Raw genomic sequence first — 27,063 nt, 5'->3', positions numbered from 1 at the left:
CCGAATGTAATCAAAGCAACAATCTTCAGCGGTAAAAGCAAATGTGAAGATGTGCTCATCCCACGAATCCCAATGATTCCTACAGATTTGCCATTCAATTTTAAGCGCTTACAATTTCCTGTACGCCTTGTTTTTGCAATTAAAATCAACAAAGCACAAGGACAATCGCTTACTGTTGCAGGATTAAATTTAGAGAGTCTGTGCTTTTCCCATGGCCAGGTATATGTTGCTTGCTCTAGAGTTGGAACGCCAAAAAATTTGTTTATCTTTGCACCGAACGAATAAACCAAAACTATTGTTTACCCACATTCATTACAATAAGATACATGAATAAAATGTTTTATCAGAAAATTTCACCAAATATGCGTACAAAATTCAATTCAATTTACAGAACAATAAATTAAATTATCAACAAACAAAACAGAAAAAATAACGCAACATCCATTCGATCTCGAGCGTTGCAACGTACGCCGGGTACAGCTAGTATATATATTGTGGCGAATGCTGACATTACTATGCTGTTAGTAAATAATCAACAACGAACCACAGCAAGCAGCGACACTTATGTACAAGACAACAAAGAACATTCCACACACATAACCAGTAACTCGAAATGAAGAGATATCTCACATACACATACATATGTAGTCATCAACTAAGAGCAGAAGTTGATACTCACACATACATACGCATATGGCTAGTAGAAAAGTATAAACTACGAATATACATGTATATAGGTGGTAACCAAGCATGAGATACAAATGTTCCCGAAACGACTAGATCTTAAGAGATATGGGCGAACGAGAAACCCGAGAGTATAAGAGCAGCGCAAGCTTAGGAATCAGTAATCAGTTTGATTTAAACACGCTTTTGTGAAGTTAAGTATAATTGTACTATTCCCATATTAGTCTCATAAATGCCGTTTTGCAATACTGAACGTTGCACTATGGCGCCTTTTGAGGTTTTTTTTTGGAAAATCATAACTTTTGAACTAATGAAGATATTTTAAAGATTTATACTGCACCTGATGAACAGAAGGGATATATCCAGAGTAGTTGCGGTGCTCATGGGGCATTGGACAATTGGGGTACATGCGGCACGGATGGGACTGGAACACAATACCTCCTGTCCTTGTTTTTAGATTTTGAGCTTCTCCAGAAAATTCTCCTAATGGTAAACACTGGTATTCTATTAAATCTTTTCCATGGGCCAACATTTTATGTACCGTTGGTGTGAGATTTTTCTCAGGATACTTTTGAAGGAGCAGCTCTGCAGTTTTCGAGGCATATTCCCCAAATTTAGGTTCATTAACTTTTTCATGGCAATTTAAATATTTAAAATTACTCCCAATCGTTTGACAATATCTCTATCGACTCCAGTAATGCGAGCAGTCATTTCATCGTGTTCAAAAAATCTTCTTGAGGAGTTTCCATCATTTGTGTTGCCGTATCCATACTTTAGGCAGTCAACTCTCAGGCTAAGCTCTTTATAGAATGCATCTTGAATTATTTTTTGTTTCTAATGTTTTGTTTTTCCTTAGATGTTACATTGTCGTTGAAAACTTCTTCTTGTTGTGGTAGTGTATAAGCCAGTTTCAAAACGAATTCCATGCCCTTTATCCTCGCATGCAAAGGAGATATTCCATACTCATAATTTAGTTCGTCAATAATTGAATCATCAAAATTTTCGAAGTCTTTTTGACTCTTCTTACAGATTGGACATTTCAATGTAGATGATGTTTTTGTTAGTAAGTTAAAAAATAATAATAATGAATCACGCAATATATTATATTTACTATATTAAACAGCGCCAAAGACTCTTCAGGAGTGTATATCGTAGGTAACGCATTTTTAGTATGGGAATGCTGTTTTTGATCCTTCTCAGTCGCACTGGACTTGCTAACGCAACTGCTCCTATGATATGGAACTTGGTGTTTTCTTCGTCCTTTTTATATTTAATAGCCAATGCTTTTGAAAGATGAGTCGTGGCGATAGTTTTAGTATAATCTCACAGCTTCCTTTTCCTTGTGTAGGTCGAACATTCCTCTATGGGCTTTGTTCGTCTTCCTTTAGTTGGAATGGTTGATGTGCTAGGTATTTCTTCGTCCAACAAACTTTTTCCAGCTAGCCAGCTTTCATGCTTACTTATAAACCTTGACGTAGAAAGATCGACTGCTTGCCATTTTATTTGTATTGGAATGTAAAGGAAGGCAAGTATTCCTTTCAAGTCTTCGTCTTCTTTATGGCATGCTTCATTTGGTAATTCTGTCATAATAGCCTCAACGAACTCCGCTTTTGTCTTTGAAGCTTTGAACACCTCAAATAGTTTGGAGTTTTCTAGAGACATATTAAAATTTGCCATCGAGTATATCTTACTAAAAAAATATGTGAGCTATATTTATGTTTATTTAAATAAACAAAATACTTTATTCTATAGACTTCAAAAAACGACTGATTTTGGGCGTTGTATTAAACATTATTTTATATACTCAAATTATGGAAGTGAGTTCCAGGTATATTATGCAGCTTGTAACCGAACAATTTGGTTTTATTAACAAATTCCAACAACAAAAGTGACCGTACTAAATTCGCCTCCTTCTTACCTATACCTGCTCAGGCGCGCATTTATACCCAAGGTTGTTTCACTTTATTTCATGTAAAAAGTGAAACCGCAGCTGGACGCAGGCAGATCTTATGAATTCGGGTAATCGAATATTTAGCAAATACCTACTGTAAATTTCACGGAAACCTTTTTTGTCCTTTTTTTATTTTCCATCAAATTTCGAAAAAGGTCCCAAAAATAGGCTTTTCGAAAAACAGGTAGATCTGACAACATTTATAAAAAAAAAACAAATTTTATGTTTTGCTTCAACCAGAATTAAATCTCCTTTCGTTATAATACAAGAAAGCAGTAGCAGGCCGTATTATTTAGAGACAAAACAATTTTTAATACAACAAAAAAGAACAAAAACCACAAATTTTTCTAAGTGTTAAAAATTAACCGATTTTGAGCGGCTCTACCTCCTAAAATATCATTTTCTGTTTAATAAGAGTTATATATTCGTGACCCCCGAAAAATTCTCTATTAAATATATATATTAGGTTTATCAAACGCTTTCATGAAATTTTTGACTTTTGCCAGGATTTTTGGGCAGAGGTGCCATAGTGCGTTGGTGTATTTATTCGACAGTTCAGCGATACGAACGTTAGCAGAAGGTGCATAATGACCAGAGTTTCCCCAGAATTCGTTACAATATGTAAAAGCACACAGCTGTGTACAAAATGTTCGGTTTCGCCCGAACTTAGACGTTCTTACTTGTTCATTTTTTCAGCCTTCAGGTATGCCTTATCACTGCAATCAAATTATTTTCATATGTTTGAAATATATTTTATTACAAGTACACACCGTAAATTCCATAAAGGAAAGTATGTGCCATTTAGCTTCTTCATTCACATAAATAGAAAAACAAATTCTTGTGCAAATTGATTCTTTTATAGGAAACATAGGGTATTGTTATGTATTTTATTATGTACATAAATATGTATGCATGTATGTACATATATAACCACTTTCACATTTCTCTTGAGTAGAACACGAAAGGTGTTTGTCGACATTTGTTTAGATATTTACAATGGTACCCTTAAAAATATATGTAAATAATAATAAGATATAAAAATACATTGAAAGCGCGGCTTAACTTTCAATATCAAAACAGAAAAAAAGAGATACAGTCCGAAATGTGAGGCACACATGTGCCAACAGCGCTTAAGTCGAAACTGTATGTCGCCCGCATCGAATCGAAATAGTTCCGAATTAGTGCGGACCGTTAAGATTCTGCATTAATTATAACTCTGTTCGCCCCCTCGCAGTGCTTCCAACTTTTTAATTTTGTGATGTCCCACAAAGTGACAATTACTCCCCTTTGCAGATGTTAGGTTAGGTTGAACTGGCCGATCCATGAGGACCTCACATAGATCATTGTTTACTTAGTACTTCTAATTCTGACAGCCGTATCACTCCTAGTAGCTGAAGTCTTAGCCTGGAAAGCACAGGGCACGAGCACAAAATGTTCTCGCTCGTTTTCTACTACAACCCGCGCTGACCAAGCTTAATTTAAAGGCATGTGACGCCAAAAGGCAAAGGCCAGTCTGAATACCAGTCATGAGTACAGTCCTCTCTTTTTTAGTGGTAGGAGTAACTTTGTTAGTCTAATTTTGTAAGACCTCCACATGACCTTCGACACTTTGCAGTCCCGAGCTTGGGTTCACGCCTATACCGCTTGTTCGATCACGTGCACCGCTCGGCCTCTCTCTCAATCTTTCCAAATTGTTACGGCCGTCATAACGGTACAAACTCGTTCATCAACGAGAGGCTGTCGAGCTTTCCGAATATTTCGAGATTCGAGAATCGCGCGAGAAAGCAAGTTTCTCGAGAAATCTTTTCTCGAACAAGTTCGAGAAATCGTAAGCTCTACTCTCCAGTATTGGCTGATATTGTCATATTTACCTACAACCAATTGATCGTTTTTACCATTGTGGATAAGACAAGTGTAATAACTTCTGTATAGACGTCAAAATTACAAATAGAACCGATCACCTGATTTTTATTTTACTATCGTGGTCTCATTCTGTATCTCTTTTTCTATCACCCGCTGAAGATAATCCGTCCTATGCGCCGCCATATAGAACATCCTGTCAAAACTCTGCCAAAACGCTAAAAAGTAGCCATCTTGAACATCCTGTCAGAGAGTTGACGGATAAAATATCACACTTGTTTTATCCACAATGGTTTTTATTTTTCTTAGCGGATTTAATGTGTACATAAGTGCATTATTTTATTAAGATATTTTTTCTTGTAATATTTTCACTTTAAATGAATTTTTTTTTTTTTTTAATTATAGCTTATTCAAGATTCGTGGAATAACATTGTCCTCGGTCTCTTGTCCAGATCTTAATTCCTGCTCCCGCCTACAAGTGCAAGATTTATACTTAATTTTTTACTTGACCCAAGAACCCCCTTGGTATGTCAGGAATTAGCTGGTATGTCCCTTCCTATATTTTCATATTGATAACACGACTCTACAAAAAAAAATGTGTTCTTTGTCCTAAAGTTTATTTCATGGCTATGTTTTATTATAAACAAAAACGAAAAGAAAATACCTTTTTTCGCTATAAAGTTTGCTTTCGAAATAGTTACAGTAACAATACTCATGGCGCTAGAGGTGTTTTGTACAAATCTAGAATAACCTAAAATGTCGTCGCGAAAGTGTAAATATGAAGCTGGTGCTTTTTTTTATATATGTCGGAAATTTATTAAAGTTCGAGATATAAAATATGAATTAAATATATCTCACATCCTCTGTGAAGTCTATGAAACAAATTTTGGCTCTCCTGTTTGGAATCAATACAAGACATAGGCTCCATATGTTTCTTGTAGTTATTGTAAAAGATGTTTGGAAGGTAAGCAAATGTTATTTAAATAGTAAATTAAATAAAGTGGACATATTGATTTCTCTTTCTATATTTTAGGGTGGTATCGAGGTAAGAAAAAATCTATGAAATTTGCAACACCAAGATTCTGGCGAGTACAAAAGGCCACGTTAAAAACTGTTACTTTTGCATTGTGAATCCGAGTAAAATACGTAGAGGTAAAAATGCAAAACCTATCGAATATCCTGATCTTGAATCTTCTTCTGCTCCAGTCGCACACGATCTGACACGACCATTACCAGAGCCACCGAAAAAATTATCGCCGAGAAGTGGATCATCTCTTAGTTCTTATAAAGTCAATACCGATAAGTTGTTTTTACCGACACCAGAACTACCAAAACATCATTTGATCACTACAGAAGATTTTAATGATTTGATTATAGATTTAAATTTACCAAAAAGTAAAGCAGAACTTTTAGGCTCTTCTTCGAACAACGTTATCAAAGCCAATATAATGAAAATATGATGGGAGATTATATTTGGGGTTCATTGAGGGATAATACCTATGAACATAAAAGAAAAAGTAAAAATGTACACTTTTAAATTATTTTTCACTTTTTTGCAAATTATTTCGATATTAAAACTTAATAAAAATATTTATTTGAATAGTTTCATTTCAAATAAAAATTAAAACCGCAGATTTTGAAAAATTCTGTTCAAGCGGTTTCATAAAAAAGGAAAGCAAACTTTTTCATGCCATATATTTTTTTTTCGTCACATTACGACCTAAAGAATTGAAATTTAATGCTTTGAAGTCAAAGCCAAATTTTGTGTTGACCCGTGTAATCAAAAATCGTATTTAAAGTATTCTACCCTTAATATTTTTGATTCGGAACTGCATTTAAAATCCGCCGTGAACGGGCAAGTTTTGATCTCAAATTTAAGGCACATACATAAATGACACCGACGAGAGTCATATAAGAGACAAATTCTGAGATTTTTATGAGCGCAATAGGACTCCTAATAAGACTCATATAATGTATATAATAAGGTTCATTTCGGACGACCACTGCAAGAAAGGAAACACAATCATTTCAGACTCATGTATGAGCACATAATGAGCGTAAATGATCCATATTAGGACGCCTTTCTGGCTCTCTTTGATATACTTTTTCATATAATTTTAATTTATATAACTCAACATTATCTTACCTTTTAATAAAATAGAATTATCGAAAACTCTCATTTTGAATTTAGTACTATACTATTGCAAAATAAGGTATAATTTACTCATTTTTGTTTCTTTGAAATAATGAAGGACGCCTTGTACATATGTAGATATAAAGTGAAAATAAAAATATATTTGTATTTATGCATGACTTTTTTTTTTTTTGAAAATTTGGGAAAATTCAACTGTATGGTTGGCTCATCTTATCAGCTGATTTTTTTTTTTTTCATTTCACTGGTGTAGAGATTGTCAAAAGCAGATGGCAAACCAAGACATTGACAATATTTTCTTACAACACACAAAAACTGCTAAGTTTTACATTTTCACTAGCAGACCCGTCAGACGTTGTTCTGCCCTAAATTTGGTCTATCTACATAAATTTTAATAAGCTTTTTCCGTCTAACTCTGCTCCCCCCTCACTTTTTCTTAATCCTTTTATTCACTACTCTCTCCGTCTTTTCGCTTCATCTATCTGTATCTTCATCTCACTCTATCTCTTTCTCAGTCTACTTTTCCTTCCTCTCAAGTTTTTCCAATTCTTCTTCATCCCTTATTGCCAGGCAAATCGAATAGGACGTATGTATAGTTAACTATGTGGGTATTATTAATTCATGTCTTTATTTCGGCATCGCATGCATATTTATCAGTTTTGCCAGGTTGATGCGACTAAATCGAATATCACAATGAAAATTACTTTAAAGCTGTCAGCAACAGCTTCCATTTGATATCCCTATTACACACACATTCTATGTGTATCCGGGTCCATGTTTTGGCCTATATCTCGCGACCCTAGTCACCCAGCGGTGTAAAAATTACTCTGTACTAAATCATACAGCAACAGCTTCAATTTGATACCCATAATGTAAAAACACATTCTAGGTGTATCCGGGTCCATGTTTTGGCCTATATCTCGCGACCCTAGTCACCCAGCGGCATAAAACTTACTCTATACTAAAGCACATATCAACAGCTTCAATTTGATATCCATAATGTAAAAACACATCCTAGTGTTACCCTGATCCATGTTTTGGACTATATCTCGAGACCCTAGTCACCCAGGGGTATGAAAATTACCCTCTACTAAAGCACTCATCAACAGCTTTCATTTGATATCCACATTCTATAAACACATTCTAGGGGTACCCGGGTCCACGTTTTGCCCTATATCTCGAGACTCTGTGCGTCGATCCTGAATTTTCTTTGCTATAAACCTCACGGAGCGCGAGACCTTTCCAACGAATGCAAAACCGTGGAAATTGGTTCTGGAGTTATAGCGTCAGGAAGGAAAACCCAACTTATTTTTATATTATAGAATATATGTATATATTTTGAAGTGCGTTTGGACACTGTGGCTAAGTTTACTGAGTGATGTGTACTGGTTGTCAACCCTAGAAAAACGAAATAAATTTTTTAGACGCACTTGCAGAATGGCAAGCTAAATTTTAAGTTTGGAGTTGATTAAAAAATGTGTCAAAATTTACGAGTTTCACCTATCATATCATGCTTACTGTGAGTTAAAAGTTAACCGGCCGTTCTACAAGTGAGCCTTACAGTATAATAAGATCTTCACTTTCAGGACTCCACTGATTGGAGCTATAAAGAAGTACCGCTGATAAATTCGGACTGGGTAAAATGTTTGTTAGTGTTTTAGAGAGAAGCTCTAGAGAAAAGGGCAAGAAAAGGCTCTGTGCAAATATTCCAGGGAATTTGTTTAGGATTTTTACAACGAACAGTTGGTTCATCAAGCCTTTTCGTGCTTGACTGTTCCAACTGGGTGAGGTATTTCGGTGTTGGCTTACTTTATTTTCCTCAGTTTTTTTCTTCGTTGCTCTGTATTATTCGAAACTTCATTTCTTCGTAATGGTTCTTTAAGAAGCTATAGCCTGCGTTGCCCCTTTTTTTACCCTTTTTTGGCATCATAACGAACCTTAATGCTGTCCAAGTAAGCTTCTCGTACCGTAGTAGCTACCTGTCCTCCTATTGATATGAAGCGGTCAAAGCTTCAATAAAACCATGCATCATTTATTGCAGATACTTTCATGGATATTTCATGTAAGCAACCAAAAACGAACTTTCATTCCGTTGCATATTTTATTTGTGTAGGCATCAGTAAAACAAATAATGGAATTTGGAATGACTTGAATCGGTGAAATATATATACAGCCTTGCCAATAAACATGACATTGTAGCGTTAACAATACAAACCAATACCTCAGGAGATGTCTAACAAACGAAAGACTTTGATTGCGTTTTAATTGATTGGAAATAAATATTTATGTGATGAATAAATAAAAAACACTAAAAGAGGATAATAAAAGATAATTTGCTCTGCTCAATGTTCAATGGCGAATAGATAAATTTTCCAAGATTTTAAACTATAGATTAGAGCCGAGAAAATGTTCAATCATTTTGCGTATTTGATTGCAATTTTATTTCATAGTTTTTCCTGTGATTGTAAAATTTAAAATCTACAATCAGTTTGCTATCAGATATTACAATGAAATTTTAATGCCTTTCTATGATTGAAAAATTAAAATTTATCATAACCAAAAAATATGTAATAGTTTGGAACTTGAATGCGTAATCTACACTTGCGAATACTTGCGATTAAAGAAGTTTGAAATACGCTATAAAAGAATAAAGTGATTGTAGCCTAGCACCACGATATGCCATTCCGCCATTCCGGCATTGTATTTAAATAAATTTATCAAAAAACTAATATTTTTCAAATTATTGCAACAGCAATTTTTGCAATCAATTATTGTAGCCGAGACATGCCTGTAATCAAAGATTGAAACAGAAAAGTGATTGCAATCACATTCCTACAAACGATTGTAGATTGAAGTTTTTATACAATGATTGATTGTAGATTGTAATTTTTATACAATCAATGGTTGTAGATTGTAATTTTTATACAATCACTGATTGGATATTATACAATCACCCATTGTACTATGATTGTAGATTATGATTTTTAAAATTATAAAGAATAAAATCACATCGGATTACAATCTAAAGTGATTGTAATATTTTACAGCTCTGCTACAGATACAAAGGATTGCATTCCACTATCTCAATTCAACTGATGACGGGATGGCAACTCAGAGACTTGTCTTAGCAAGTATCGATGTGTTTAGTTTTTCAAAAGCAGTTTGGCTCCATAACGGATCGAAATATACTAGGTGCTAGTATTTATAATTTCTTAAAGTTTCTTGCTTTTCATGGTTAAATGTCCACACATTAAATCGTTCCCGAGATGGTCGGGCTCTTGCCTCAATGACGCTTGTTATTGGAACGTACAGGACCTTTACCCGGCAAAGGGCCAGCAACATCGATAACACTTCCCAAAACCTTCAAGGACCAATAACAACAATCAACAACAACAATCAAACCCGGACTCAGGGTTTGGAAATCGCCATAGCGAAGAAAACAGACAGAAAATGTCGTTATGCCCTAGATTTCCGCGAACCCTCTCATCCATCGTGGAGGAATTCACTCATCGGACCTCTGTTTCATCTCAGCTTGCTATCCTATTCCTAAAAAGAAGTAAAGCTAACAACTAGATGCAGTGAAATATTGTTAGAATACTGAAGTATTCATTAATATTCGGGTTTTCAATAATTTTAGCTGGGTACAGATAAGGGAATATTATTATGAATGCTAGTGAAAGCATTATAAAAAGCGCTTCGCCAGCCGTATACTTCCTAGAAGAGGATCGCCATGACCACCATATAATATAGTTCACCAGACCCCCGTAACTTTTTCCGCTTAGAAATTTGTTTTTTCTTGAATTGAATAATATTTTTATAAATTTTTGATGTTGCTTTGCTTGAACCCAGGACCTTCGGTGTGGTAGACGGAGGAGGGGAAGATTCAGGCCGAGCTGTTCTATCGATTCACGTCGTGCCCCTTTTTAAACGGTTTTAATTAGCTTGACTCTGTGTGGCGTAGTTTAATTTTGCCTACAAATTGGCGGGATGAGACCTACTTCTTTGTGCCAGCAAATAAATTTTCACTGAGAAGCTTTTCATGGCAGAAATACATTCGGAGTATTTGCCAAACCACTTCCAAGGGGCGACCCCACTTCGAAACATTTTTTTTAATTGAACCAAGGACCTTCAGTATAGTAATCTGCGCCAGTTCAAATAAGCTAACGGTAAGAAATACCCTTGAAGATTGGTGATGGTGAGTATTCGTATTGGTGAATGATAAAACGTTCATTGCTAGGTAGTCAAAGGTGAGCGGCAAGAGATATGGAACAACGCAACTGGTAAATGGTGTAGAGCCGAATTGTGAAATGTAGTGGAATAGAAGTTCATGCATTCGCGGAAGGCCTCTAGGTGCTCACTTGTATTGTTTTTTTTTTCATTAGCTATTGATGCTATTGCTTGTGATCCTACTGAAGCTGTCTAGCTGTTAGGGCTGTAATTACTTGTAGTGCTACTGAAGTCGATACAACAAATTTTGACTTTTCAATATGCACGGAAGTTCAATACTACAATTATTGATAACAACACTTCCTCCATCTTGTTACAAACATCATCTTCAATAATTGGTGCTGAAGTACCTTAGATATTTTTGCTCTTGCGAAGCAAGGTAATCAATCATCCCTGCTCTGCAATAACTGACTACAATTAAAAGCACCAAGGGAGGTCAAGCTTTTCTCTTTCTGGTTTTTCCAACCCTGTATAGCTATCCCCTTCCTTTTTTACTCAAACCGTCATTATATTTTCGCATAATTTACGTAGCCATTGAACCGATGCCGTTTCCGTCACGTAAATGACCATATAGCATGTTGCGAACTTTTCTTTCAAATACTCTGGAGGATATCTCATCTTCTTTCGTCCCCGTCCACAATTTCGAGCCACACACTTAACGTCAATTTTCTTTGTTGGGGGAGGACATTACTTGTTGATTGACTACTCATTCAAGTAATTACCAAGCAGCATTTATTGACAAGAGTGATTCTCAGTAGCATTCTTATTATAACGAGGCTCATCCGATATAGGAACAACAACTCTTTGCAAGTTTACAATGCACAAAATATACTTTGCTTTCACTACCATAACGTCCAAAATGTTCAAAATGATCTTCGCAGTCTTTGAAATACTCGACTACTAAAAAATTCAAATCATTCGTAATACAATTTTTACAAAGGAAATTTCGTTCGTTTTTATAAGATACAAAAATTTTCAGTCATTTATCTGTCTATTTATCGGTATATTTTTAAATTTTTTGCAAACCATGAGTCGTTGTATGCGACCTGGTCCGATTACCAGCAATGGTTACCTAAATTTTCTACGCGAGTTTAGAAAGAAATGTTGCGGCATGACGGCTGTAGAGACAGTGCGCCAAGGTGCTAAACAATGGAATCGTCTGTCGTGTGGACAGAAAGCAAAATATCGTGCAATGGTAAGTAAAATCAACTGAAAACTTGACCCTGATTTAATAAAACTTGTATACTTAAACCTAACTAAATTCTTTTTTATTTTCTACAGGGACGTAAGTTGGGAGGCTGCCGACGTAAACGAAGGAAGCGTCGTGGTTGTCGACCAAAGCGCAGACGCCGTTCATGCCGTCCAAAGCGCAGAAAGCGTCGCGGCTGCAGGCCAAAGAAGCGTAGACGACGTTCGGGCTGTCGCAAGAAGAGGCGACCAAAGCGTCGTGGTTGCCGTAAGCGTAGACCACGCAGGCGCCGTTGCGGACGTAAGCGTAAGCGCTGTATGAAACCTGGTCCACTGACGGCAAATGCATATCTGAATTTCTTGCGCGCCTACAAACGTAAACACTGTGGGCTATCGCCACAGGAGACTGTTCGAAAGGGCGCACGAAAATGGTGCTCATTATCGCCTGAATGTAGACGACGTTACATGAGACAGGTGCGTAAAAGTTCCTTTATATTTAACAATTTTTTTTTTTTGTAATTAAAATTTTTCAAATCAATTTGAAATAATTTCGTTTTTTTCTGACAGGCCTGTAAAATGTCGAAGAGCAAGCGTAAAAAGAGGAGTGCTATTTGTCGATCATTCCGTAAGAAGAGACGATGTTGAAGGGTGATTCTTTATGTAATGTGTGGAATTTACAAGCAAATGTCCGTCCATTAAATTTCTGTGTGAACGTATTTTATATTTTTTCTAAATAAAAATGTGCAAAACGAAAGTGCGTGAGAAAAACATTATCTTTTGATTTGAAATAGGCCTCTGATAGAGATTGGCAGCAACTAGTTTTTTAACATTTTTTCTTTTTTATTAAATTTAATTTAAATTTTTAACTTTCAGTTTTTGGTTAAAAAAAGGGTTTCGTCCACTTTTAAACTTTGTTTCTTCAGTAAAAGCTTTTGCGAAGACTGCCTCGTTGCCAAATGTAATTTTTTATTTTGTTTTATGTCTGGATTTTTTTGAAAACTCGAATTAAGGAAGATTAGCTCGATATGATCTTGGATTTCCGTTCCATTAAATACGACTTTAATTGGTGTGAAAAATCACCCTGATCATTTGACCATCTTGATCAGGAAAATGCCGAACTTGTATTGCTTAACTTTCAAGGAAGACGTGCCAACAAATTACGACAGCGGTCGACTGGTTAATTTTATACGGTAGCATGAAAATAATGTGGATCCCAATTCCGCTTTCTGAGGGACCCGGGGTAATTGTTCGATTTTTCGTTAATATCTTTTGTACGACTCAAAATTATGGTTCGTTTCCATTCCCCAAGCCATCTAATATTCGTCGGTGAAATTTAAATGTAAAGAAGTCGTATAGCTTGTAGACTGTAATAGGGCATATGTGTGAAGTGGTCGGGATCCGTCCCGGATCCTGTAGGGGTCATTTTCGGGACTTACGGAATCATTTCGGGACTATTTCGCGATCATTTGGGGACCTTTCCGGCATCATTTCTGGATGGTTTCCGGGATCCGTCCGGGATCCTGCCGCGGTATTTTCGGGATAATTTGTGTACATTCGAGGGATAAATTCTTGATGGTTTCCGGGATCATTACGGGACTTTTTCTGGGTTATTTTGGGTCCCTTCCGGCATCATTTGTGGATGGTTTTCGGGATCCGTCCGGGATCCCGTTGGGGCCATTTCCGGGCTATTTTGGGATCATTTGGGGAATCTTCCGGCATCATTTCTGGATGGTTTTCGAGATCCGTCCGGGATCCCGTCGGGGTCATTTCGGGACTTTTTCTCGACTAATACGGGATCATTTGGGGACCCTTTCGGCATCATTTCTGGATGGTTTTCGGGATCCGTCCGGGGACCGGTCAAGTAATTTCGGGACTATTAGGAGATCATTTGAGGATCTTTCCGGCATCATTTCTGGATAAATTTCGGGATCCGTCCGGGATGCCGACAGGGTCATTTCGGGACTATTTCGGGATCATTTGGGGTACCTACCGGCATCATTTCTGGATGGGTTTCGGTATCCGTTAGGGATCCCGTCAGGGTAATTTCGGGACTTTTTCGGAATCATTTGGGGTCTCTTCCGGCATCATTTCTGGATAATTTTCTGGATCCGTCCGGGATGTCGGCGGGGTCATTTCGGGACTATTTCGGGATCATTTGGAGTACCTACCGGCATCATTTCTGGATGGTTTTTGGGGTATTTTCCAGCTTAATTTCTAGATGTTTTTCAGGATCCGTCCGGGTCCCGCCGGGGTCATTTCGGGACTTTTTCGGGATCATTTAAGTATGGTTTTCAGGATGCGTCCGGGATCCCGTCAGGGTAATTTCTGAACTTTTCCGAGACTATTTCGGGATCATTTTGGGACCCTCCCAAGAATTTTTCTGGATGGATTTCGGGATCTGTCCGGGATCCCGTCAGGGTCATTTCGGTACTATTAGGTGATCATTTGAGGACTTTTCCGGCATCACTTCTGGATGGTTTTCGGTGTCCGTTCGGGATCCCGTCGGAATCATTGCGGGACTTTTTCGGCATCATTTGGGGTCCCTTGCGGCATCATTTCTGGATGGTTTTCGGTATACGTCCGGGAAGCCGTCGGGGTCATTTCGGCATCATTTCTGGATGGTTTTCGGGATCCGTCCGGGATCCCATCAGGGTAATTTCGGGACTAATAGGGGATCATTTGGGGATCTTTCCGGCATCATTTCTGGATAATTTTCGGGATCCGTCCGGTATGCCGACAGGGTCATTTCGGGACTATTTCGGGATTATTTGGAGTACCTACCGGCATCATTTCTGGATGGTTTTTGGGATTCGTTCGGGCTCACGTCGGGGTCATTTCGGGACTTTTTCGGCACTATTTCGAGATTATTTGGGGTATTTTCCGGCATAATTTCTAGATGTTTTTCAGGATCCGTCCGGGTCCCGCCGGGGGTCATTTCGGGACTTTTTCGGAATCATTTAAGTATGGTTTTCAGGATGCGTCCGGGATCCCGTCAGGGTAATTTCTGGACTTTTCCGAGACTATTTCGGGATCATTTGGGACCCTCCCAAGATCATTTCTGGATGGATTTCGGGATCTGTCCGTGATCCCATCAGGGTAATATCGGGACTTTTAGGGGATCATTTGGGGACCATCCGGCATCATTTCTGGATGGTTTTCGGGATACGTCCGGGAACCCGTCGGGGTCATTTCGGGAGTTTTTCGGGGCTAATACTGGATCATTTGGGGATCCTTTAGCGGTGATTTCGTGACTTTTACTGTATTATTTCGGGATCATTTGGGGTACCTACCGGCATCAATTCTGGATGGTTTTTGGTATCCGTCCGGGATCCCGTCAGGGTCATTTCGGGACTTTTTCGGGATCATTTGGGGGGTGTCCCGGCATCATTTCTGGATGATTTTCGGGATCCGTATGGGATCCCGTCGGGGTCATGTCGGAACTTTTTCGCGACTAATACGGGATAATTTAGGAGCCCTTTCGGCAACATTTCTGGATCCCATCAGGGTAATATCGGAACTTTTCAGGGATCATTTGGGGACCTTTCCGGCATCATTTCGGGATAATTTTCTGGATCCGTCCGGGATGTCGACGGGGTCATTTCGGGACTATTTCGGGATCATTTGGGGTCCCTTCCGGCATCAATTCTGGATGGTTTTCGGGATACGTCCGGGATCCCGTCGGGGTCATTTTGGGACTTTTTCGCGACTAATACGGGATAATTTAGGAGCCCTTTCGGCATCATTTCTGGATCCCATCAGGGTAATATCGGGACTTTTCGAGGATCATTTGGGGACCTTTCCGGCATCATTTCTGGATAATTTTCGGGATCCGTCCGGGATGCCGACGGGGTCATTTCGGGACTATTTCGGGATCATTTGGGGTCCCCTCCGGCATCATTTCTGGATGGTTTTCGGGATACGTCCGGGAACCCGTCGGGGTCATTTCGGGACTTTTCCGGGGCTAATACGGGATCATTTGGGGATCCTTTAGCGGTCATTTCGTAACTTTTTCTGTATTATTTCGGGATTATTTGGGGTCCCTTCCGGCATTATTTCTGGATATTTTTCGGTATCTGTGCGGGATCCCGTCGGGGTCCTTTCGGGACTTTCTCTCAACTAATACGGGATCATTTGCGGGCCCTTTCGGCATCATTTCTGGATAGTTGTCGGGATCCGTTCGGGATCCCATCAGGGTCATTTCGGGACTATTAGGGGAACATTTGAGGACTTTTCCGTCATCATTTTTGGATAATTTTCGGGATCCGTCCGGGATGCCGACAGGGTCATTTCGGGATTATTTCGGGATCATTTGGGGTACCTACCGGCATCATTTCTGGATGGTTTTCGGGATACGTCCGGGAACCCGTCGGGGTCATTTCGGGACTTTTCCGGGGCTAATACGGGATCATTTGGGGATCCTTTAGCGGTCATTTCGTAACTTTTTCTGTATTATTTCGGGATTATTTGGGGTCCCTTCCAGCATTATTTCTGGATATTTTTCGGTATCTGTGCGGGATCCCGTCGGGGTCCTTTCGGGACTTTCTCTCAACTAATACGGGATCATTTGCGGGCCCTTTCGGCATCATTTCTGGATAGTTGTCGGGATCCGTTCGGGATCCCATCAGGGTCATTTCGGGACTATTAGGGGAACATTTGAGGACTTTTCCGTCATCATTTTTGGATAATTTTCGGGATCCGTCCGGGATGCCGACAGGGTCATTTCGGGACTATTTCGGGATCATTTGGGGTCCCCTCCGGCATCATTTCTGGATGGTTTTCGGGATACGTCCGGGAACCCGTCGGGGTCATTTCGGGACTTTTCCGGGGCTAATACGGGATCATTTGGGGATCCTTTAGCGGTCATTTCGTAACTTTTTCTGTATTATTTCGGGATTATTTGGGGTCCCTTCCGGCATTATTTCTGGATATTTTTCGGTATCTGTGCGTGATCCGGTCGGGGTCCTTTCGGGACTTTCTCTCAACTAATACGGGATCATTTGCGGGCCCTTTCGGCATCATTTCTGGATAGTTGTCGGGATCCGTTCGGGATCCCATCAGGGTCATTTCGGGACTATTAGGGGAACATTTGAGGACTTTTCCGTCATCATTTTTGGATTATTTTCGGGATCCGTCCGGGATGCCGACAGGGTCATTTCGGGATTATTTCGGGATCATTTGGGGTACCTACCGGCATCATTTCTGGATGGGTTTCGGTATCCGTTAGGGATCCCGTCAGGGTAATTTCGGGACTATTTCGGAATCATTTGGGGTCTCTTCCGGCATCATTTCTGGATAATTTTCTGGATCCGTCCGGGATGTCGGCGGGGTCATTTCGGGACTATTTCGGGATGATTTGGGGTACCTACCGGCATCATTTCTGGATGGTTTTTGGGATTCGTTAGGGATCCCGTCGGGGTAATTTCGGTATTTTTTCGGGATCATTTGGGGTCTCTTCCGGCATCATTTCTGGATGGTTTTAGGGATCCGTCCGGGATCCCGTCGGGGTCATTTCGGTACTTTTTCGGGATCATTTCTGGATGTTTTTCGGGGTCCTTCCGGGATCCCGTCGGGTTCATTTCAGGACTTTTTTCGGATCATTTGGGGTCCCTTCCAACATCATTTCTGGATAGTTTTCGGGATCCGACCGGGACCCATTAGGGTAATTTCGGGCTACTAGGGGATCATTTGGCGATCTTTCCGGTATCATTTCTGGATAATTTTCGGGATCGGTCCAGATGCCAACGGGGTTATTTCGGGACTATTTCGGGATCATTTGGAGTACCTACCGGCATCATTTCTGGATGGTTTTTGGGGTATTTTCCAGCTTAATTTCTAGATGTTTTTCAGGATCCGTCCGGGTCCCGCCGGGGTCATTTCGGGACTTTTTCGGGATCATTTAAGTATGGTTTTCAGGATGCGTCCGGGATCCCGTCAGGGTAATTTCTGGACTTTTCCGAGACTATTTCGGGATCATTTTGGGACCCTCCCAAGATTTTTTCTGGATGGATTTCGGGATCTGTCCGGGATCCCGTCAGGGTGATTTCGGTACTATTAGGTGATCATTTGAGGACCTTTCCGCCATCACTTCTGGATGGTTTTCGGTGTCCGTTCGGGATCCCGTCGGAATCATTGCGGGACTTTTTCGGCATCATTTGGGGTCCCTTGCGGCATCATTTCTGGATGGTTTTCGGTATACGTCCGGGAACCCGTCGGGGTCATTTCGGCATCATTTCTGGATGGTTTTCGGGATTCGTTCGGGATCACGTCGGGGTCACTTCGGGACTTTTTCGACACTATTTCGAGATTATTTGGGGTATCTTCCGGCATAATTTTTAGATGTTTTTCAGGATCCGTCCGGTTCCCGCCGGGGTCATTTCGGGACTTTTTCGGAATCATTTAAGTATGGTTTTCAGGATGCGTCCGGGATCCCGTCAGGGTAATTTCTGGACTATTCCGAGACTATTTCGGGATCATTTTGGGACCCTCCTAAGATCATTTCTGGATGGATTTCGGGATCTGTCCGGGATCCCATCAGGGTAATTTCGGGACTTTTAGGGGATCATTTGGGGACCTTTCCGGCATCATTTCTGTATTATTTTCGGGATCCATCCGGGATGCCGACGGGGTCATTTCGGGACTATTTCGGGATCATGTGGGGTCCCATCCGGCATCATTTCTGGATGGTTTTCGGGATACGTCCTGGAACCCGTCGGGGTCATTTCGGGAGTTTTTCGGGGCTAATACGGGATCATTTGGGGATCCTTTATCGGTCATTTCGTGACTTTTTCTGTATTATTTCGGGATCATTTGGGGTACCTACCGGCCTCAATTCTGGATGGTTTTCGGTATCCGTCCGGGATCCCGTCAGGGTAATTTCGGAACTTTTTCGGGATCATTTGGGGGGTGTCCCGGCATCATTTCTGGATGATTTTTGGGATCCGTCCGGGATCCCGTCGGGGTCATTTCGGAACTTTTTCGCGACTAATACGGGATAATTTAGGAGCCCTTTCGGCATCATTTCTGGATCTCATCAGGGTAATTTCGGGACTTTCGAGGATTTCTGGATAATTTTCGGGATCCGTCCGGGATGCCGACGGGGTCATTTCGGGACTATTTCGGGATCATTTGGAGTCCCCTCCGGCATCATTTCTGGATGGTTTTTGGGATACGTCCGGGAACCCGTCGGGGTCATTTCGGGACTTTTCCGGGGCTAATACGGGATCATTTGGGGATCCTTTAGCGGTCATTTCGTAACTTTTTCTGTATTATTTCGGGATCATTTGGGGTCCCTTCCGGCATTATTTCTGGATAGTTTTCGGTATCTGTGCGGGATCCCGTCGGGGTCCTTTCGGGACTTTCTCTCAACTAATACGGGATCATTTGCGGGCCCTTTCGGCATCATTTCTGGATAGTTGTCGGGATCCGTTCGAGATCCCATCAGGGTCATTTCGGGACTATTAGGGGATCATTTGAGGACTTTTCCGGCATCATTTTTGGATAGTTTTCGGGATCCTTTCGGGATCCCGTCAGCGTCATTTCGGGACTTTTTCAGGATCATTTAAGCACGGTTTTAAGGATGCGTCCGGGATCCCGTCAGGATAATTTCTGGACTTTTCCGAGACTATTTCGGAATCATTTTGGGACCCTCCCAAGATCATTTCTGGATGGATTTCGGGGTCTGTCCGGGATCCCGTCAGGGCCATTTAGGGATCCGTTCGAGATCCCCTCAGGGTCATTTCGGGACTTCTTCTGGACTATATCGGGATCATTTCTGGATGGGTTACGGGATCCGCCCGGGATCTCGTCAGGGTCATTTCAGGACTATTAGGTGATCATTTGAGGACCTTTCCGGCATCATTTCTGGATAGTTTTCGGGATCCTTTCGGGATCCCGTCAGGGTCATTTCGGGACTTTTTCGGGATCATTTCTTGATGGACTTCGGGATCCGTCCGGCGTCCCGTCGGGATTATTTGCGGACTTTTTCGGTAGTATTCCGGGGCGATTTGTCATTTCGGGACTATTTCCAGATCATTTTGGGACTCTTCCGGTATAATTTCAGGATGATTTTTGGGATCCGTCGGGGTACCCGTCAGGGTAATTTCGGGGCACTTCCTTGATCATTTCTGTATATTTTTCGGGATCCGTCCGGGATCCCGTCGGGGTTATTTTGGGACTTTTTCGGGACTATTCCGGGATCACTTGGCGATTTATCCGGGATCATTTCGGTATCATTTGGGAACCCTTCCGTGATCTTTTCTGGATGAGTTTCGGGATCCGTCCGGCATCCCGTCGGGGTAATTTCGGAATATTTATGGACTATTTCGGTATCTTTTTGGGCCCTTCCGCGATCATTTCTTTGCTGATTTGGGGATCCGTCCGGCATCATGTCGGGGTAATTTCGAGACTTTTTCTGGACTTTGTCAGGGTCATTTCGGGACATTTACGGGAGGATTTTCTGGAATCCGTCCGGGATTATTTCGGGATAATTTGGGGATCCTTTCGGGATCATTCCTGGATGGTTTTCGGGATCCCGTGAGGGTTATTTCGGGACTATTTTGGGATCATTTGATGACTCTTCTGGTATAATTTCTGGACGATTTTCGGGCTACGTTCGGGTACCCGTCAGGATCATTTCAGGACTATTGCGGGATCATTTTGGGACCATTACGGCATCATTTCTGAATAGTTTTCGGGATCCCGTCATGGTTATTTTGGGACTATTTCGGGATCATTTGGGGACTCTTCCGGTATAATTTTTGGATGATATTCTTCATCCGTTCAGGTACCCGTCAGGGTCATTTCTGGACTATTTCGAAATCATTTTGGGACCCTTGAGGAATCATTTCTGGATAGTTTTCGGGATCCGTCCGGGTCATTTAGGGACTTTTTAGGGACTATTTCGGGATCATTTGGGGACCCTTAAGGGATCCTGTCTGGACGGTTTACGGAAACCCGTCGGGTTGCCGGCACCAGTTCTGCAGGGCTTCCGGGATTAATCTGGGATCCTGTCAGGGTCATTTCGGGATAATTTGTAGACTCTATAAGGATCACATCTGGGATCCGTCCGGGATTTTTTCGGGGTAATTTGGGGATCCTTTCCGGATCATTTCTAGGTGGTTTTCGGAAACCGTCGGGGACCCCGGTGGGGTCATTTCGTGACTTTTTCTGGACTATTTCAAGATAATTTGGGACCCTTCTGAGATTATTTCAGGATCCGTCCGTGTTCCCGTCCCGTCCCGTCATTTCGGAATCATTTGGGGATCATGTATCATTTCTGGCTGGCTTTCGGGATCCCGTCAGGGTTATTTCGGCACTTTTTCGTAATCATTTGGGGTTCTTCCGGCATCATTTCTGGATGGTTTTTGGGACCCTTCCGGGATCTTTTAAGAACTCTTCGAAACCGGTAGTTCAGCACACATGCCTTCTTAAATTATGAGCTTTTGTGGCCTTGAATTCGCTGCAAATTATTCGTAATTAAAATTCGGTATGTTTTATCTTTAATATCTAACAAAGCTTTTTCGTTCTGTGTATTTTTGATTTTTTGTAAATAATCCTTTAACGAACTTTAATAACTATAATTGAACTTTTTGTAATATTTTAGCCAACTAAATACCCGAAAAGGCAAAACCATTTTCATCTAAAAAATTCTCTTTGGTTTTAGCTAATTGTAGCTTCACTCCTTTGTTCTATGAATAGTAATTCCTTCACCCCTGTCATATGAATTAATTTAACTTAAAAACAAAAGGTATTTTTTTAATTCGAAAAAACTGTATCGTACTATTCACGTAAGCATGCCTTTCAGGTTATCAGCTCATTTAGTTATTTTTTTTTACTCTATTACAAAAATAAAATACATTGACAAAAATAATTTAAACAGATAACTTGATGAGCAGGCTAACGTGAATATCTCATATATTTTATTATCTCTTGCGGACGGGGCCGCGGGTAAAGGCTAGTATATCTATATTCGCCTTCTGCATCCAATCCACTCTTCGCTAGCATTATTTTGTAGGGACATATATGTAGTTCAATTCTCGGAGCACTTGCTCTTTGAAGGCAATCTTCGACTAGACGATATAATTTATTTTATTTATTTTTTATTGCTTTCTGTTGCCTTTAAGGATATTGTACTAATACCAGCGAGCTCGAAGTGTTCTGCATTGTAAAAGCAGTACAATTTCCAAATTCCATGGCATTGAGTGTAAATAGGAGAAGCAAAATAACAGATATAAATAAGGCCAGCAAATCTAACGCATGGCAAACGTGTTAAAGGATGGTTGAAAATAATCACACTTCTCATAATTTTTAATATACAAAAAGGTGGAGCCTATATGTTTTATGTAGGCTTCGAAAGCCTTCTTAACGGAAGACGAATTTTTTTCCCCCAATAACCACGTAGGGCTTGACAAACCACTTAAGAAAATGCAAAATTTTCTTGGACTTACACCTTGGAACTTCAGCATGACAGGTATGTAGCACACTACAAACTCGTTTTCTGTCGGTTCAATACTAACATACATATGTATTTGAAACCTACAATAAAATCCTAAGACCACTTGTGATTGAATCACAAATCACGTAAGTGTAATACCATAGAAATGAATTGTATTACGAAGTGACAATCATCTTTATGCATCAGAGCTCGAGCTGTCAATTCTAAGTGACAAGAACACATACTACACATTTTGCGAAATGGAATCGTTTGTTAGTGAGTATGTCAATACGATGAATATTGATTGTGAGCATGCCCAACAAAAATTGTTGTAAGCAATGAGGAATACTGGTTTTACTCCTGATAGAAAAACCTTGGAATAAGGTAAATATTTTGCATTATTCTCCTTATAATAACGCCTTATTTTAAGCTTATTTACGTTCAAAATAAGCATTATCTCTAAGGTAAACCAAAACAAAAAAGTTGCTTACATTGTAAACCTTAACAAGTAGCATAATTGACAGCTGAACGCTCAAAATAAGGACACACACACAAACAGCACTAACGTCCGTATTATGAAAATATTTAAGGAAATTCAAGTTAAATTTTGAAACAGGCATAAACTGTAATAGTTTTGGAATATATAGCATTTAGGAAACATTATTTGAAGTAATTAAGAGAATATGTATGCTTATATTCAAGTATTTGGTTATTTTTTGTACATTCTTCTCAAATATTGATACTAAAATTTAAGCTATATTGATGCAAGACAACCCTGCTCTTCCTGCTGATCTTCATTCTACTACATTAGACTGCCTTCTTTTACTGCCTTCCACTCTATTCGCAACATAACCTCAATTTAAGTTGCCAAACTATATAGTAAACAATGGCTGCTTATCCTTAAACGATAAATAGAACCAAAACGACTTCTTTAAATTCGTGACATTTGAATATGATTCTCTTGTAAGGTACTATTATGTCAAAAAACATAGGCTTATGTGGTGCATGTAGCATTTTATCACTTATGTTTATTTTTTTTTATTTTTTCATTTTACCTTCTGTGACGGCAGTAATTATGACTACAAAGAAAATAATATGACAACCTTAAAGACCGACCGTAATTATTTCAATAAAAGCAAACACACAAGTAACATTTGTCTACCTAATGTTAAATTTTAAAATAAAATAACGCGTGTTCGAATCGAGCTCAAGGCCTAACAATAATTATTTTATCATTATTATTGTTATGATACATTTTTTCTTAATTAAAAAAATTTTAAATTAGAATAGAAGAAGGAAAAAATTTAGACAACTGCGAAAGGCCGGATAAATTCCTTCATAGGCAAAAAAAAAAAAACAATACACAATAATAAAATTAAATAATTCAAAAAAATGTTTAAGTTAAACGGTTTTATTGAAAACAATACTTACATTAAGTAATAATAATACTAAAAGCTAGAAAATAATTAGGTAGGTCCTAGGTACTAGTCATCACACTCCTCATCAATCTAGGGCGTTGATCAGACAACTAAATAAAAGCGTTGGACGCGTCAGTTCTACCGGACTGTCACTTCTACCGAACTGTATGTAATATGTGTTCCAAATATGAGCCAAATCGGACCACAAATATGATTTTTTTGAACATCTCGATTCTTGCGCCACTTGGCGGCAATTTTTTTCGAAGGTCGCTTTCTATTCATGTGTGTATAATGTGTTCCAAATATGTACCGAATCGGACCACAAATACGATTTTTTTAATATATCGATCCTTGCGCCACCTAGAGGCGGTTATTTTCATGGGGCGCTTTCTATTCATGTGTGTGTTATGTGTTCCAAATATGAGCCAAATCGGACCACAAATACGATTTTTTTGAATATTTCGATCCATGCGTCACCTATCGGAGCTTTTTTCTTATTAGTAGTAGTAGTAGTAGTTTATTTATTTTCTTTTAAAATGGAATTACAAAAGTAAAAGCAAAATTAACCTAAACTAGATATAAAATAAATAAACATTTTTTAGACAATAACAATAAATGTTGTGTGTCTTAATATCACTTATATCTAAACAAACATTTAGGAAAATTCGTTCATAATAAGACTTCTATATTTAAGACAGTTACTTATATAAACGTAAAGCGAATGATAGTTACAACCTTTAAGGATATATATCGCCATCTGCAGATCTAAAACTTTCTCACCAAAACTATTATACCGAATATCTTTATATATAGGACATATTTTTTTTTTTACTTTTCGGGATCATTTCTGGACTTTTCCGAGACTATTTCGGGATCATTTTGGGGCCCTCCCAAGATCATTTCTGGATGGATTTCGGGATCTGTCCGGGATCCCGTCAGGGTCATTTCGGTACTATTAGATGATCATTTGAGGACCTTTCCGGCATCACTTCTGGATGGTTTTCGGTATCCGTTCGGGATCCCGTCGGAATCATTGCGGGACTTTTTCGGGATCATTTGGGGTCCCTTCTGGCATCATTTCTGAGTGGTTTTCGGGATACGTGTTCGGGTTTGGGGATCCTTTAGAGGTCATTTCGTGACTTTTTCTGTATTATTTCGGGATCATTTGGGATACCTACCGGCATCAATTCTGGATGGTTTTCGGTATCCGTCCGGGATCCCGTCGGGGTCATTTCGGGAATTTTTCGGGATCATTTGGGGGGGTGTTCCGGCATCATTTCTGGATTATTTGCGGGATCCATCCGGGATGCCGACGGGGTCATTTCGGGACTATTTCGGGATCATTTGGTATAGGTATGTCAAGTATATGCAAAGAGCCATACATCCTAGTTCTAATATCAAGCTCGATTATAAACTAGCCGGCCCGTGCGCATCTTGCGCAACAAAATACAAAAGTCTCATATCAAATATCAACAGAAATCAGCTGTGAATCAATCACCTATCAATAAAAACTTACATGCGCTTGCGCTGCCAACTGGCGAATGTTAGCAACTACCGGTAATGCAGTGTTAGTTCTAATCAAATATTCACAATAAAGCCATGGTACAACTAGATTTCTTTGTGTGCTCACAATCGTTTATTTTTGAAAAATTATTTTAATAAAATATAGGCTAAACAAAATGACTACGACCAATAATGTCCAAAGCTCGCTAATTACACGAATCTCCATCTTTACAACCAAAACATTATTTATAGATTTGGATTCCAAAGAGCGAAAAAAGGACCTGTACATAAAAGCAGCAATTAGAAATAATATATGAGATTTGTTACTACGTTATATGCAATCTTCAACCAGCTAACGCAATTACTGAAATTACTTCAACAAAAAAAATGTACTAAATTTTCACTGACTCTGAAGGACATTACTATGGGACTTGTTTTGGTCGAAATCGATTTGTTTCATTTTCAAGGCTCCAAATCATTTTTATGTATGTATCTGTTTGCGTTAGACCCACCACTAAGTGTATACTAAAATGAGCAGGGGACGAGCTAAGTTGATTTAGCCATATCCGTCTGTCCGTCCGTCCTTCCACTATAGCATATACGTCCCATACAATCGATTGTTCAATAAGAGGGTTTTCTCCATTTCTGCCCCATTTCTGCCTCATTTTAACAGCTAGCAACATCAAATTTTACCACAAGTTTACGTATTGGGCATAGATGGTTGTCTGAAAAAATCGTCAAGATCGGACATATTTATAATAAAAATCGATTACAACCGACTGTGAGGCAGAAATGGGACAGAAATGGCGAAAACCCTCTTATTTAACAATCGATTGTACGGGAGGTATATGCTATAGTGGTCCGATCCGGTCGATTCCGACAAATGTCAAATCCCCCATTAAAATATGCTGCTTACCAAATTTCATCAAGATATCTCAAAAATTGAGGGACTAGTTTGCGTTCAAACAAACGGACAGACGGACGTACGGACATGGCTAAATAAACTTAGCTCGTCCCGTGATCGTTTCGGTATACTTATTGGTGGGTCTACGGGAAACATATACATAAAAAATGATTTGGAGCCTTGAAAATGAAAAATATCGATTTCGACCAAAACAAGTCCCAAAAACCAAAAACAAAAATTTTTTTTTTAAACTGTTAATGCCAACATTTTTATCGCATAATTTTAAATGGGATAGGAACTATGAGACTAATTCGTTTTCATCGGCATGTTTCTGAAGAAACCCTTAAAAAAAATGGCGAAAAAATAAATTTTTTCACCAAAACACTCTTCACCAAAACCTCCCAAAAAATATATTTTTTTTTTTTTTCAAAAAACTGTTATCGCCAAAGTTTTTAGCGGACAATTTTGAGTCGGACAGGGTATTCATGAAAATTTTAAAATCAAATGAAAAATTTTTAAGTAGGTCATGAAAAAAACCTTAAAAATAAACAAGTAAGGAAGGCTAAGTTCGGGTGTAACCGAACATTACATACTCAGTTGAGAGCTATGGAGACAAAATAAGGGAAATCACCATGTAGGAAAATGGACCTAGGCTAACCCTGGAATGTGGTTGTATGACATGTGTATCAAATGGAAGGTATTAAAGAGTATTTTAAGAGAGAGTAGGTCATAGTTCTATTGATG

The 27,063-nt window shown here is 39.4% G+C and overlaps 2 protein-coding genes across 4 annotated transcripts in view; one reads left to right on the top strand and one right to left on the bottom strand.

Annotated features, from left to right (window-relative positions):
• LOC137251077 (otoferlin-like) overlaps positions 1 to 27,063 on the bottom strand; it is a 635,511-nt gene that overhangs the window by 578,222 nt on the left and 30,226 nt on the right. The window lies entirely within an intron of this gene.
• Positions 11,787 to 12,824, top strand: LOC137249196 (protamine-like protein 99C). Its single transcript, XM_067780497.1, has 3 exons — positions 11,787 to 12,069; positions 12,156 to 12,536; positions 12,630 to 12,824. The coding sequence occupies exons 1-3, from the start codon at positions 11,902 to 11,904 to the stop codon at positions 12,705 to 12,707; spliced, it is 627 nt and encodes a 208-aa protein (XP_067636598.1). The 5' UTR covers positions 11,787 to 11,901; the 3' UTR covers positions 12,708 to 12,824.

The sequence above is a fragment of the Eurosta solidaginis genome, chromosome 4, assembly GCF_040869045.1.
Source record: "Eurosta solidaginis isolate ZX-2024a chromosome 4, ASM4086904v1, whole genome shotgun sequence".
NCBI lineage: Eukaryota > Metazoa > Arthropoda > Insecta > Diptera > Tephritidae > Eurosta > Eurosta solidaginis.
The sequence above is the reverse complement of the archived record's forward strand: the minus strand, read 5'-3'. Positions and strand labels throughout refer to the sequence as shown.